The sequence below is a fragment of the Nicotiana attenuata genome, chromosome 3 (assembly GCF_001879085.1).
Source record: "Nicotiana attenuata strain UT chromosome 3, NIATTr2, whole genome shotgun sequence".
Classification (NCBI taxonomy): domain Eukaryota; kingdom Viridiplantae; phylum Streptophyta; class Magnoliopsida; order Solanales; family Solanaceae; genus Nicotiana; species Nicotiana attenuata.
Genome location: NC_031991.1, coordinates 41,482,725 through 41,497,538, shown reverse-complemented (window position 1 = coordinate 41,497,538; position 14,814 = coordinate 41,482,725). Strand labels below are relative to the sequence as shown.

Genomic DNA, 14,814 nt, shown 5'->3' with positions numbered 1-14,814 from the left:
CATCACTATATGGATAACAAAAGATATATTTTTCCTAAGATTTCTTGTGGGAAGTAAACAAAAGCTAGGGGCTAATATAGAGAATTATACCTTGCATCCCAAGAAGGTTTTTAGAATATGAAAAAAGAAATTCATTCGTTTTATGATGATTCCTAATTAACCGGTTCAAGTCGCGACTGAAAAGGATTCATGGGGAAAAATATGTATGTCTCCTAAAATAGTTTTTACTTGAAATATTTTATTTTAGTTATGAACAACTTTCCAAGAAAAACAAAAAATTTGAGCCAGTTGAGTTGGTTGGGTGAGTATTTCTCACATTGGAAACTTGTGATCGATTCCTCTCCCATAAATATATTAATTGGGATATACTATTAGGCGCGGCAACAGAGAGAATTTATAATTACGGTGAGGTGTTATCTTCAATTTGCATTAGCTTTTTGTTTTAAATCTTACATATTGCCTTTTTAATTGTGCTTGATTTCGCATTTGAATGACATTAGGGAGTTTGTGCTCACTTATATTCTCACAAAAAGTATTAACCTAAATAGCTGTTTATCCAACCGCTTAAATTAAAAATAACCGGTGAAGGTATAATATATGCATAATTTACGTATCATATGTATATAGTGGTGTTTAATCAATGTATATGATTAAAAAAAAATAAACAACGAATATGGCCGGCTATTTGCCTAAGTACTATTTTGTACCCAAAAAAACAGAAAGCGCACTTCAAACTGTTTGATTGTAACAGCCAAATAGCCAATAAACATAGATTTTTCTTTTCAATTTATTACTGACTTGCAAAAACGTAGACCATTCGGATTCTTGAATTAGTTTTTCTGTTTCATGCAGAAGTAGTTTTCTGCTGTTGTAAATTATTTTTTAGCATAAGTTTACAATTTATTACTGACTTACAAAAACATAGATTTTTCTTTTTAGCGTGTTCCAATGGGAGAAATTCAAAAATAGCAAGATTTACAAGTGGTCATTCAAAAATAGCCACCGTCTCAAAAGTAATCGAAATTTAGTCACTTTTCATGTAAAGATAAATCTGAACGAAAACACTGTTCAAAATTCGGATTTACTGCAGTATAATATACTGGAGTTCCAGTATAATATACCGATCCAATATAATATACTGGAACTTTCCGCGTGTTGGAGTTCTAGCATAATATGCTGGAACTTTCCGCGTGTTGGAGTTCCAGCATAATATGCTGGAAGTTCATACCCAGGTGCACCGATCTCCAGTATATTATGTTGGAACTTTCCGTGTTGCAGCAAAATAGTGGCTATTTTTCAATGACTTTGCAAACGCCGGCTATTTTTGAATTACCAATTCGAAAACTGGCTAGCCCGTGCTATTTTAACTGTTCCAATAGAAGCTTTTACCCTTTCGTGGTAGTTCTTTTCTTTAGCTCTGATCACTGAAACTAATGGCATATTTAGAGCCCGTTTGGATTAGCTGATTTGAATTAGCTGATAAGCATTAGATGCTGAAAAGCACTTTTAAGTGCTGAAATTGATTTATTGAATAAGCTACTACGTGTTTGGGTACAAGTGCTGAAATTGATAATAAGTTGCTGCAGTGTTTGATAAAAAAGTGCTGATAAGTTCTTTTTCTGTTAAAATGACTTAAATAGCCTTAGAACTGTTTACACTTATATGGGCGTAATTTCTTTAAAATTTTAGATTCTAGATCGATAAATACAAAATATTCTATTTGTCATTTTATTTTAAATACAATTGTGCTTAGATAAGATAATTTTTATGATAAGCATATAATCATAAGTTATAATAATTAATAAATTTACAAAAGTTTCTCAGTAAAAAATAAACCTAAATAGGACAAAATATTTGAGACAGCGAGTATCGGTGTAGGAGTTTTGTTCTAGAAATGAATATTTTAAGGATAAAATAGTAAAAATCTTGGTCAAAATTAAAGTGCTTATAAACTAAAAATTCATTAGTTGGGGGTGACCAACTTATGGGTTTTGGCTTATTTTTGACTTATAAGCACTTTTAAGCTTTACCAAACGCGTAGATAAACGGAAAGTGCTTATAAACTAGTTTAACCAACTTATAAGCTTAGCCAAACACCTCTTAGCCTCATGATAAATAACTTCACTCGAATTATCATGAACTTAGGTATTTCTTCTATAACAAATAGTATAGCCTTGGAATTGGAGAACTGGACAAGACTGAGGAATATATGACAAAAACTACTCTTCCTATATCACATGAATGTGTAGTCTTTCGCGCCGAAATGAGGCCAACTTGGAAATATAAAACTTTTACTCGTAGCTAATAAAGAACCAAGCATTTGATACAACATTATTTGGCTTTTTCTTCTGCTCATCTTAAAACTTCAATTTTGGTATACTTCGGACCAACTGATCATTATTCTCGTGTTCCTTGAGATGATTAAGAACATAAAAATCAAGCTTTGTAAAAGAAAAAACCCTCAAATCATGACATTATCAAATTGAATGATATTATCAGTTTTGAACTAATTATATATGTAATAAGCTCGATACATAAAATTACTAGTATAAATAGTATATAATTTCAAAGCATGTGATATTATAAAAACAAAAAAATCTAATCGTATAAGGCTTTTGTTTTCAATGCATTCTTTCAATTCATTCTCCCGTGACTCTTTTTTTATCACAACTCGTACAATCACATGTCTAAACTTAATAAACATTTCCCAAAAATCAAAGTTCTTGTAAAAATCCAAACCATTTGGGGAAGCTCCAGAAGGAATTAAGCAGATCCTATGAACCTAAACTATTTAATCTACCTTATATCACATTGCTAGAGGCTAGCTACTAAAACTTAATCTCTACTGCAGTTTCTTCTTTCTGGGGATTTAAGCGACGAATCTAGGAACAACGTAACATGAACTATATGGACGTCAAAATCCACAAATAATATACTCCACTAAACTTCTAAATGCTCTTTTTTTTTTTTCGATTTCAACCAAATATTGTCCAAACGCCTTTGCTCGTTAACTAGTGATGGACTGAGGATCTAGTTGTGAGAGAAGATCTCATGTCTACAATGGTAGACTCATCTGCTCCTAACTTAGTAGCTTCTTTGCTTGCACTAATAAATCTTGAAACTGCACCTGTTACGTAATTATGAGCTTCTTTCACGCTCATTTTCTTCCCCATTTCATGTGGGAAACTGCTCAAGAAATGGTCTCCATTCAACACGGCTGCTAACTGCACTATTTCACTCTGAAACTCGGACAGCCCTCGAGTTTCATCCGCTTGTGTCTTCCTCAATGGAGCTACATCAGGTAGAACTTCTGTAAATTTTTACACTATCAGGTCACATATACAAAACAATTACTAAGTAACTGTCTTAAAAAAAGCTAATAATAGTAACCTAAAAAGTATGACAGATCACAATTAAGCTACAAAGCGTTAAAATACACTGAGGGTGTAACAGTCCTTCAGTATACTTTAATTTGTTGTTTTTTTAAAGTTACAAATCTTACTGTTTACGATGATTACCTATAGACTATAGTTATATTTTAGATGACTTAATAGTATAAAAGTTCTTTTACACTATTACAATGTAAAAATCTAAAGAAAGGGAACGTTGGAGCAATGATCAAGCTGTCTCTATATAACCTATAAGTTACAGATTCGAGCCGTGGAATCAGCCAGTGATGTTTGCATCAGGATAGAATGCCTTACATGACATCCCGTTGGGGTGTGGTCCTTCCCAGAATCATGCGTGAATACAAGATACATTGTGCATCGGGCTGTCCTTTTACTAAATAAAATCTAAATTCTGAATTTGCAGTACGTTCTTAACTAAAACAATGGTCACATAAACTGAAGCGGAATGGAGGCGATTTGTTAAAATTAAAATAGCCAGCGAGAAAGCATTAAAAAAAGGAACAAAGCCTCGTGACAAGATCCATCATTTATGAATTATGATTATTCTAAGATTATCTAAAGACTTCCAACAGTATATTAATAAAAATATATTCTCGTCAATTAATTAAGAATATTTTTGCGGCTTTGTGCAAAATACTATAATCACTATAGTTATCTTACCAGGACAATCAGACCTTGGAGATGACAATTGACCTACAACTTGCTCAAAAGTGCCAGCCCAAGCATCTCTATGAGTTAAAAAGCTGGATGTGAGATTGAATATCTTCTTTATTGTTGCAGGGATTGATGAGTGCTCAAACTCCGAATTTGGTTTTGGTCCCTTTGGTTTGCTTATCACTGTAATACAGAACCAAAAAAGGGAATATTAATTACTTAATCACAATTCACAAACTTAGAAATATCTATACAGAAAAATACAAAAACAAGAGTTAATTAGTCCCGTGACTATCTTCGATAAGAGTACAGTACAGATAGATCTGCACATCTTGACGTATTAAAAGATATTTTAGTTTATCCATCTGAAAGTAGCACGTAGAAATTTGGATCAATATTTTCTTACTCTATGACTACCTACTAAAAGAAGGTGCATCAACTATCAAAAATCAGTGGTGCAATGAGAATTTAAATTCTATAGGTTCTAAATTCTAGGATAGCGACATTAGGTGTTAGTAACCGGGTTCAAACAATCAAAATCGGATCCGGGCAGCGCCGTAAAGGTCAAGTTGTGCCCCAAAATTGACCAATGTAGCTACCTAAGCTTTGAGTCTTAGGGTGCTAACAGAAATATATACATGTTAGTTAAGATATCTACATATATTTTTTTTGAATTTACCGAGGGCCAGTGACCCCTCTACCCTAAGGATAAGAGCCCGTTTGGATGGGCTTGTTTTAAGTCAAAATAGTTTTTAAGCCATAAGTTAGGAATTCTATCTTTTGGCTTTTGGCTTGTTTTTGTCACTTTAGCTTAAAAACAAGTGCTTAAAAGCACTTTTTTACTTCATCCAAACACTACAAAATGGCTTAAAAGCATTTTAGCTTAAAAGCACTTAAAACAAGCAATCCAAACGGGCTCTAAGTCTGCCTCTGTTCAAAATTGTGTTACTCAAGGCGGTCAAAATGCAACCCAAATCTCTGTTTTGACCGTCCAAATTTGACCCAACCCGCCCACTTGCCACGTCTAAGGACAAGTAATCAAACTCCTATAACAAGCAACTAGTGAAAGAAAGTTTTAAGCTTACCAGTTCCTTTCTTGATCCAAGGAGAAACCATAATGGTTGGTACACGAACGCCAAGCCTATCAAACTTAAAGAAATTAGGTGCAGGTCCAGTATTTCCATCTGGATTTGGAACATCACCATAAGGAGTTTGGACATGATCATAAAATCCACCATGTTCATCATATGTAATAATAAAAAGTGTCTCATTCCACTGTGGACTACTTCTTAATGTCTCATATATCTCCTTCACTAATTTTTGTCCATTAGCAACATCATGTGATGGGTGATCATCATTTGCTGGATAACCCGTAATATCAAAATACCTTGGCTCAATTACTGTCAAATTCGGCAAATTACCATTTTTAGCATCTTTCTTGAACTTCAAATCATACGAATGGTACTTAAACATATACTTCAACATCCTCAAATTTCTAAAGAACAGAGTTGCTGGTAATGTCTGGTGATATATACCAAAATCAATTCCATTTTCGTGAAGCGAATCGAATATGGTCTTTTGTGGATATCCAGTAGCCAGCTGCTTTTTCACATGGCTAGTGGAACCATGTGAAGTGGCAGAGTAGAGAAATAGCCTGTTTGGTTGAGTTGGACCAGGAATTGAACAGAACCATCTATCAAATACTGCGAATTCACGAACTAATGTCGCGTAAATTGGGACGTTTTCGGGCTTAAATCCTCTCATGACTGTTCTTGATAGGTTTGGAGACATACTGAGTGCTTGTTCCACAAAGCCAGACATTGAAGGAATGGACCCTGAGCCAAAAACCTGTTGAGACATCAGCTTAAATTTTTAGACGAGACAGTCACATAATTTAATATGGTATCACAACAGACAAGAGGATCCTGAACCAAAAAGAAACAAAGTATTTCGAGTGCCATATGTGAAGGGGCGTGTTTTAAAATATAAAGTTAAAAGCTTTTAGAAGAGATAGTCACACAACTCAATATAATATAGAACAGAACAAACTCTCAAATTTCATTGTGAACCAAAAAACAAAGATATACAAATAAAATATGTTCAAGTGCTTGGCCTATGAAAAACAATTAGGCCCACGTTAGGGAGCGATACACAAGTTTAAGCTTTTAGATGAGATGATTACGGACGTCAACAATACCTGTTGTTCCACAGCTTCAAAGGAGTGACCAGGGTCTGGATCCACATACTGAGCATCATCAGTGAAGCATATTGTTTCAGTAACTTGGGATTTAGTTGACATTTGGTTGCACTCTTTACCAGTGACACCATTAATATGAGGATTCACTGATTTCTTCATCCATCCAAGCAAGTGATCAAAAGATCTGTTCTCCAACACCAACACAACAACTGTTTTAATGGGTTGCTTTTGCTGTCCGTAAGTGTTCTGAGAAACCCATGAAAGAGTGAGAAAGAGGAAGAAAACAGTGGCAAATGGTGGAGCTTTGCTTCTCAAGTGGTCCATTCTTGAATCTGAATAGGTTCTACTCTTTCTTTAAAGATATGGGGTTCCAAGAATGAATATAATGGAGCAGAATACTGTATTAAAGAGCCCCCTTTTATTTTTTCACTTTTTTTTTTAATGATTGATTTAATGTCAGTAAGATAAAATGGGAAGCTGCTAAATAAGCTACTAAAAAAAGAAGAGAGGTATGTGGTTAGGATGAACCAAAAAGAGGAAGGATCTGGTAGTGTAATAGAGGTGTAAGGAGACAGATGAATGAATGAATTAAATTAAATGTATAGATGCTGTGAAAGCTTTAAATGGAGATTTGTCCTGATATGATGTGGGTCTTAGTGGGGTGAATGTTAAGTGGTTACAAACAGTAAAGTGGGAAAAGGGAGTAGTGCCTGTGGTATTCAAACTGTGAAACAGGGAAAAAACTCAGAGAGAAGTGGCTTTGGTATTCAAATTGTGAAATAGGAAAAAAGTTTATGTACCTCATATATATTTATAACAACTCAATAAATACATAACATTTGTCTTCATATACTCTATCGTCACTTAAATCATACTAGTTAATTTAATATACATTTCTTTTTAATTTACCACGACTTAGTTAATATGATTCGGTTAAATACCAAGTGCAAGTAAATTTTTATCGTAAAATAGCACGTGAAGTGAGCATATGTTTCACCATCAAAACTTATAGTTTAATAATTGCGTCGATTATCACTGTCCCCCTTTCCCTCCCTTCTCCTTCCCTATGTAATAAAAAGTTGCCATATGTTTCAGAAAATATGGAAGTTTCCTTTTAGTACTGTTGCTTAACTAGTTTGCTACCACAGCCAACATGGAGGCTTGATGCTTGTCAATTGGAACATATTCTGGGAGTGGAACCTTCCTCACTAGTAATTTTCTTAACGTAACTCATAAAGTACCAATCATGAGTAGAGGACATACCATTTCTATTGAGATATCAATGTGCTAACATTTGAATAATCAGACGCGGATGCAAGGTATCGGTACCGGGTTCAACGGAACTCAGTATTTTTGGCGCGGAGCATAAATTTATGTATAAAAATTCATTAATATTGTAATATATAGCAATATGAACCCATAATTTTAAAATATAATAGGTTCAATACCGAAAACTTTACAGTTTGAACCCATAAAACTTAAATTCTAGATCCGCATCTGTTTGAATTGAAGTGGCTTCTGCGGCTATCTACTAATTGGGTCTTCTATACTCCCTACAAGAGAAGACATTAAATCTTTTTATTTCCTTAACAGCTTGTTTGGATGGTTGTTACGTATCGTTTCATAATGTATCGTATCGTATTGTATTGTATTGTATTGTACTGTATCGTTTGATGAATACAATATTTAGATGGATTGTGTCGTTTTGGCGTCGTTTCATCGTATCACGCACCTGTGATATGATGAATAAACTTGCAATATTATAAAGAAAAATTTGATAAGGTATATAAAAAGGTAGGGTAAATGATAAAATAAAATTATTTAATAATAATGAAGGGTGAGATTGAGAGAAAAACAAAGGAAACGACGCGACCACACCAAATCGGTCGTTACATAAAGTGGCACATTTCATCGTTACGTAACGACGGATTTAACGATACGATACAATAAAATTTAAGTAACAATCAAAACAAATATTATATTTAAAGTAACAATACGATACGATACGATAGGTAACAATCATCCAAACAAGCTGTTAAATGTTGTGAAGTACTTCTTTTATCTTTCCATAAAGTTCACATAATATGGTCATTAGTCAAAGAAGGGAAGCAAAATTGACGAAAAAAGTTTGACAAAAGAAATCACTAATCTCCAATCTCGCTTGCTATTCTCACGTGAAATCATGCACCGACAAATCTTGAGTTATTCTCTTTCTTCTTTTCTTTTCCATATTACTTTTTCTGGGTTGGTTTTATTGCAGCCACGTTCTATTTTTCTTTTTTTTAGCCACGTTCTAGTTGGACCCTCTTTATCTTATTTTCTCCCGTTGTGCCCCTTTATCAACCCCTTCTACCATTCCGGGACAGCAAAAGGGACGGTGTGGGTGTTGAGCGGTGCGGGTTTAAAGTTATGGGGGGCAGGGCAAGGCGAGTTTAAGGCTATGCGAGGTGAGGCGGATTGAAGTATTTTTCATAAAAACTGATGCGGGACGAGGCGGGTTGCGGATCTATGCGGGTTTACGCGGGTGTAAGGATTTTTCTTCTTATTTTGAGTTCCCTCACCATATGACCCTTAAAATTTGCTTCTCAATAAATTGCTAATCCACTTTGAAAAAAGGAAATGTAAACAATTTGTTTATTATATTAATAATAACTAGTTTTAGAGTACGCGCGTTGCGCGTGTTACTCTATCTCAATAAATATAATATTTTAAGGAATTACATAAATTTTATATTATTATGGTTTCAATTATAAAATAAAAGGTAAAATTAAAAATTGTAATTTTCTAAAAATGATAATTGTTGATCCTATTTAACGAACTCAAAAAATGAAAGAAACTCTATCCCATATAAGTTCTTGATCATCTCATTCAACTGACAGAAGACGCCTTCTTTTTGCTCACGAGCAAAATGTAATTTGTTCTATTTCTTTAATATATAAGAAATACCATAAGAATTATTTTCTATATATTAAAAAGATAAATTACTATCACAAAAAGTAAATTCAACCGCTACATTTTAATTAATCTACTCTTTTTATTTTTAACTTTCCATGTATGAAATTATATGTATAAATTTATTCAAGAGTATTATAGGATTTTACAGTTAATGCTTATTACTATATTATAATCGATTAAGCATTAATTCTTATTCATTCCACCAGAAATGCTATTCCTATAAAAAATCTAATTTTTGTATCTAAAAGTTTTTTCAACTGAAAAAAAGGGTTTACTTATATGATGAATTTGGAAAGAAACTGAATGGGATTTATTTTTTCATTTTGTTAATTCAAAAATTAAATATTTATTCTTATTAAAAGAAATAATTTAATTTTTGTTGATTGAAATTAATAATATTAACTCATTACAAGCTTTAAATATTTGATTATAGTTATAATTTTATTTAGAATTATATTTTTCAAGCCTAGAAAATCAATCTAATATTTAAGTTTGGATATTTGTATTTGCAAAGTTATTCGTGTTTTTTAACCATTGCCAACAGCCCAACATCTCTCTCTCGTATGTTTTTATAGTTACTTGTTGAAATTATTGAGGTGTAATTTTCAAATATTATAGTATGAGATAAATTATACAAACTGATATTAATAATTAATCACTTTCTCATATTTATTTGAAAAGTCTTGTTCATGTCTACAGTGGTTTCCATCATTTAACTTTGTGGCATTTATGTTTTTCCTCCTCGTAATAGCATAAGTAACATTAAGTTGGTTTATATAAGGAAAACTACATAAATTAATAACAATTTTTTTAATGCACGTACCACTGATCCTTCCCAATGGTTTGTTGTTGATTTGAGGTTGTTGATAGTTTTTCATTTCCTCTTTTTATTTGATTTTTTTTTAAATAATATTTTTTAATTGATTTTAAAGTCCTAAATATTATGATTTCTTACCTAGTTCAAGTAAGGAAGAATTTAAAGCATAAAATTTAGTTGATCTAAATTTTTTAAATATTAGGAAACAATTTTAAATGTCGATTTTGTCGAACATGAACTCTATTTTAAAGGGTTAAAAAAGGCGAACGACATTTCGCTAAGGGCCTTCGTGCTTTTAATATAGTATAGATTTCATGATATAGGTCGTCAAAAATAATACGTTAATACTACTTAGCGATATTTTAATAATCTGAAAATAATATTTTCACATAAACTAAGAAATAGTATTACAGTAACACTATTTTACAATATTTTACAATGATCACACGCTATGTCATCATACAATGCTTCATTTGGATTATTTTCATTCCAAATCACAATGCTAGAATTAATACCGTTTTTTTTTTTTAATTGAGATTCAGCACTTAAGAAACAAAAATAATTTTCAATTTCTTGGTTGATTAAGTTGAAAATTCTACCCAAAATATAAAAAGAAAATAAGTAAACAAATGAAAAAAAATACTGGTGCGGTGCGGGGCGGGGCGGGTGGACGCGGGTCTATGTGGGGCGGTGGACACGAGTGAAATACTATGCGGGGCGGGGCGGGGCGGGTTGAGATCTTTGCGGGTTTATGCGGGTTGCCCTGCAACCGTGCCACACCGCATCGCTTGCCATCCCTACTACCAGTAAAAGATTTAATTGTGCCATTTCTAAATTAGGTGTCTCAAAAACTCGTACTCCTATTATAATTATACCAAAAGGTTTGTCACGACCCAATTTCTCCTATAGGCCGTGATGGCGCCCAACACTACCGCTAGGCAAGCCAACAGTGAACTAACCACCTGATTATTTTCTTTAATATTTTTAAAATAGCTAATTTTTTATTAGTGCATAAATAGGAAGTAAGAATTTTATAAGATGAGAGATAACAATTTTTAAGTTCAAATGAGATAAGTAAAATAACCCAAAAGTCATCATGTGTCTACTATCATAATTTCCATGACCTGGTGTCACAAGTGTATGAAGTACTAGTACATTATACAAAAAGAATGCTACACTACTGTCTGAAGTGAAATAGACAAAAATAAAAGCAAAAGAAAGACTTCGGCTGCTGCAGAACGGGCTCAGAAGGCAGCTCACCGCAAAGTCTCGTGAAATTAAGGATGCGCGCCGAGACTGATATCCAGATGCACCTGCCTCAGATCCTGCACATTTAGTGAAAGAAGTATAGCGTGAGTACATAAACAACATGTACCCAGTAAGTATCTAGTCTAACCTAAGTAGTGACGAGGGGTCGACTTTGACACTTACTATGGACTAAAAATAAAATACCGAAATTATAATTAAGCATGAATTCATAAATATAACTGAAAACTCAATAACATGAAATAAATAAATAATTCTTTCACTAATGATAAATCCCAATTTAATTTTCATCATTTAACAAATTAATCTCTCAAACTAATGAAACAATATCAAATATAATTGCGCTCCACGAACTTATTACGCACGAATTATGCCGAGGTCGTACGACCCGATCCAACATACAAATATATAACTAGTGCACTGCCGAGGATCGAACAGCTCAAACCATAGATGCATCTATTCTATTACCGAGGTGTTCGGCCCGCTCCACAAGAAGAGAAAATACTATATAAACAACCGATTCAAAGATTATTAAGAGGCTAATATTCAAGGAAACATCAATTCTCATTAACGGTCAAGTAACCCGTTCAAAACTCAAGTAAATGAAATTCGACCCTTTACAATTCCTTTATCAAGTTCCGATATGATTTATGTATTTAAATTAGCAAGTAGGGTGCAAATATCACAAGTATCACATGATTTGGGTCCTAAACTACCCGGACATAAACATAATTAGTAGCTACGTATGGACTCTCGTCATCTCATGCATACGTAGCCCCCACAAATAGAAGCAAATATTAGATCAATCACCTATGGGGTTAATTCCCTCTTACAATGTTAGAAAAGAGACTTACCTCGTCTCAAAGCTTACTTTCCGGTCCAAAATTGTGCTTTAAATCCTCAACTCGGTGCCAAACGACCCCGAAACTAGTCAAATGTTATATAAAATAGTCAATACATGTTCAAAAGTTCATATCCTAACTATTAAAGTGATTTTCCAACCCTAATTGAAGAGTTCCTAAAATTTACCCCGGGCCCACGTGTCCGGATTCAGGAAATTTTCGAAGATAAATGTTACCCATAACCTCACGAACTCAATTATATAATTTTCACCCCATTCCATATTCATTTTCGTGGTTAAATCCATTTTTATCAAACCTAGGTTTTTCATCTAAACCCTTAAATTCCACAAATTTACATGTTAAAATCTACCCGTAATCTATGTATTAAACTCACATTAGGCAGAAATTACTTTCCCTCAATAGCTAGGTTGAAATCCCCCTTTTTGAAGCTCAAAGATCGCCCAAGAGTGCAATAAATGGACCCAAAAATGGCTAAGTACCGTTTTAAAGTGTTTCTGCTTAGGTTTGCCTTCTTCGCGATCGCGGAAAGGCCATCGCGATCACGAAGGCTATCTGCCAGCGTCCAGCAAAAATGGCCTTTGCAAACGCGAAGGACCACACGTGAACGCGAAGGTTGACGAGCATGAGCTTGGCGAACGCGGGGCCAAACTCGCGAACGCAAAGAAGAAGAGGCTTAGCCCCCCCCCTCCCCCAGGCCCATTTCCGCATGCGAACGCGGAGGCCACAGGTCTCAGACCTTCGCGAACGCGGGCAAGGGGTCGTTAAGCGTAGAGAAAATCTCAGCCCATCACCTTTTCCTTCTCCGTGAATGCGACACAGCTCTCGCGTTCGCGAAGAAGGAAATCAAAACCAACACCAGATTTTTGGAACTCAGCTCCGGGCGGTCCGAAACTCACCCGAGCCACCCGGGACCCCGTTCAAATGCACTAACAAGTTCATAAACATAATACGGACCTGCTTGAACTCTTAAAATGCGTAAAACAACAACAAGATCAAGAATCACAACCCCAAAACCAAATTGAATCAAGATATGAACTTCAAGGTTCCAAATCGCTTCGAACGCGCCGAATCATACTTAGACTACTCAGAATGACACTAAATTTTGCGTGCAACTCTTAAATCACCATACGGAACTATTCCCGATTTCGGAATCCCAATTGGACCTCTATAGAACCAAAACCTACTCCAAACCAAATTTAAAGAACTTTAAAACCTTCAAAGAGTCAACTTTCACTATTAGGCGTCGAAATGCTCCCGAGTCATCCAAAACCTGTTCTGAATGTACACCCAAGTCCAAAATCATCATACGAACCTGTTGGAACTGTCAAATCCCGATTCCGAGGTCGTCTACTCAAAACGTTGACCAAAGTCAAACTTGGCTCTTTTTGCCAACTTTTAAGGAATCAAGTGTCCGATTTCCACCCGAACCCTTCTAAATCCCGAACTAACCATCCCCGCAAGTCATAAAATAGTAAAAGCACGTACGGGGATTCTTATTTAAGGGAACGGGGTTCTGGAAAGCAAAATGACCGATCGGTTTGTTACATTCTCCACCTCTTAAACAAACGTTCGTCCTCGAACGGGTGTATAATCATACCTGGAGTGCTGAATAAGTGTGGATATCTGCTCTGCATGTCCTCCTCGGTCTCCCAAGTCGCCTCCTCGACTGGTTGGCCCCTCCACTGAACTTTTACCGCAGAAATCTTCTTGGACCTCAACTGGCTAACCTGCCTATCAACAATGGTAACTGGCTCCTCCTCATAACCCAGGCTCTCATCTAGCTGAACCGTGATGAAGTCCAAAAAATGCGACAAGTCAGCATGATACCTCCGGAGCATAGACACGTGGAAAACCGGATGAACTCCTGATAGACTGGGAGGCAAAGCAAGCTCATAAGCAACCTCCCCAACTCGTCTCAACACCTCAAATGGGCCTATAAACCTTGGGCTCAACTTGCCCTTTGTCACGACCCAAACTGATGGGCCGCGATGGGCACCCGGTACCTTACTCAACCGAGTACCGACATAACGTATCTTTCATATCATTCTATCATAAGTAAATAAACCGGAGTAAAGCATGAGGTAATACAAACTTATACATATGAAGTATAGGCCGGCATGATTCTTTATCTACTCGAAACATAGGCCGACAAGGCCATACAAGTATCCGTATACATGACATCAGTCTACAAGCCTCTAAGACTACATACTTATCATAAGGTCGGGACAGGGCCCCGCCATACCAAACAATACGCGTCTAAATCATACTGACCAAACAAGTAACTCCGGAGCAAATGGAGTGCACCAACATCTTCTGCTGAGCTGATAGCCTACTTGGAGGACTTTGAAACAGAAGCTTGAAGCAAACTTCAAAAAAACGTTGGAACAAGTTTTAGCTTAAATCCATTCTTGGTTCACAAAACTTTAGAAACAGAAGGCAAGTTCGTTCCAATTTCAAGGAAATCCAAGTCTAATTTCGTTCATATTTCGCAGAAGCAGATTCGTCCAAATAATTCAAGAAACAGGTATGTTAAGGCCCTCCTTTCTTTCTTTTGGCATGGTCCAATTATACTGAAAAAACGAGCAAACGCACAGTTTTCATAAATTACTCTATTCATAGAAATAGTAGGGGTGTCTATATTCTTGATTCCCC

The 14,814-nt window shown here is 35.2% G+C and overlaps 1 protein-coding gene across 2 annotated transcripts; it reads right to left on the bottom strand.

Moving 5' to 3' along the window:
• On the bottom strand, positions 2,600 to 6,961 carry LOC109223595 (non-specific phospholipase C6). Of its 2 annotated transcripts, none has more exons than XM_019387973.1 (4): positions 6,262 to 6,961; positions 5,150 to 5,912; positions 4,071 to 4,247; positions 2,600 to 3,292 (listed from the first exon to the last, which is right to left on the bottom strand). In XM_019387973.1, exons 1-4 carry the CDS (start codon positions 6,583 to 6,585, stop codon positions 3,012 to 3,014), a joined length of 1,545 nt encoding a protein of 514 aa, XP_019243518.1. In that variant the 5' UTR covers positions 6,586 to 6,961; the 3' UTR covers positions 2,600 to 3,011. The 2 variants fall into 2 exon arrangements, with proteins under 2 accessions (XP_019243518.1, XP_019243517.1); XM_019387972.1 differs by having other exon boundaries at positions 2,600 to 3,310; positions 6,262 to 6,958.

What these genes read in the sequence shown, in the direction of transcription:
- LOC109223595 (XM_019387972.1), bottom strand. Translation starts at nt 6,585, where the DNA reads ATGGACCACTTGAGAAGCAAAGCTCCACCATTTGCCACTGTTTTCTTC. An exon ending in TTGGATCAAGAAAGGAACTG is followed by an intron (nt 4,248 to 5,149) that starts GTAAGCTTAAAA and finishes TCTGTATTACAG; the next exon opens with TGATAAGCAAACCAAAGGGA. An exon ending in TCCAAGGTCTGATTGTCCTG is followed by an intron (nt 3,311 to 4,070) that starts GTAAGATAACTA and finishes AAAAATTTACAG; the next exon opens with AAGTTCTACCTGATGTAGCT.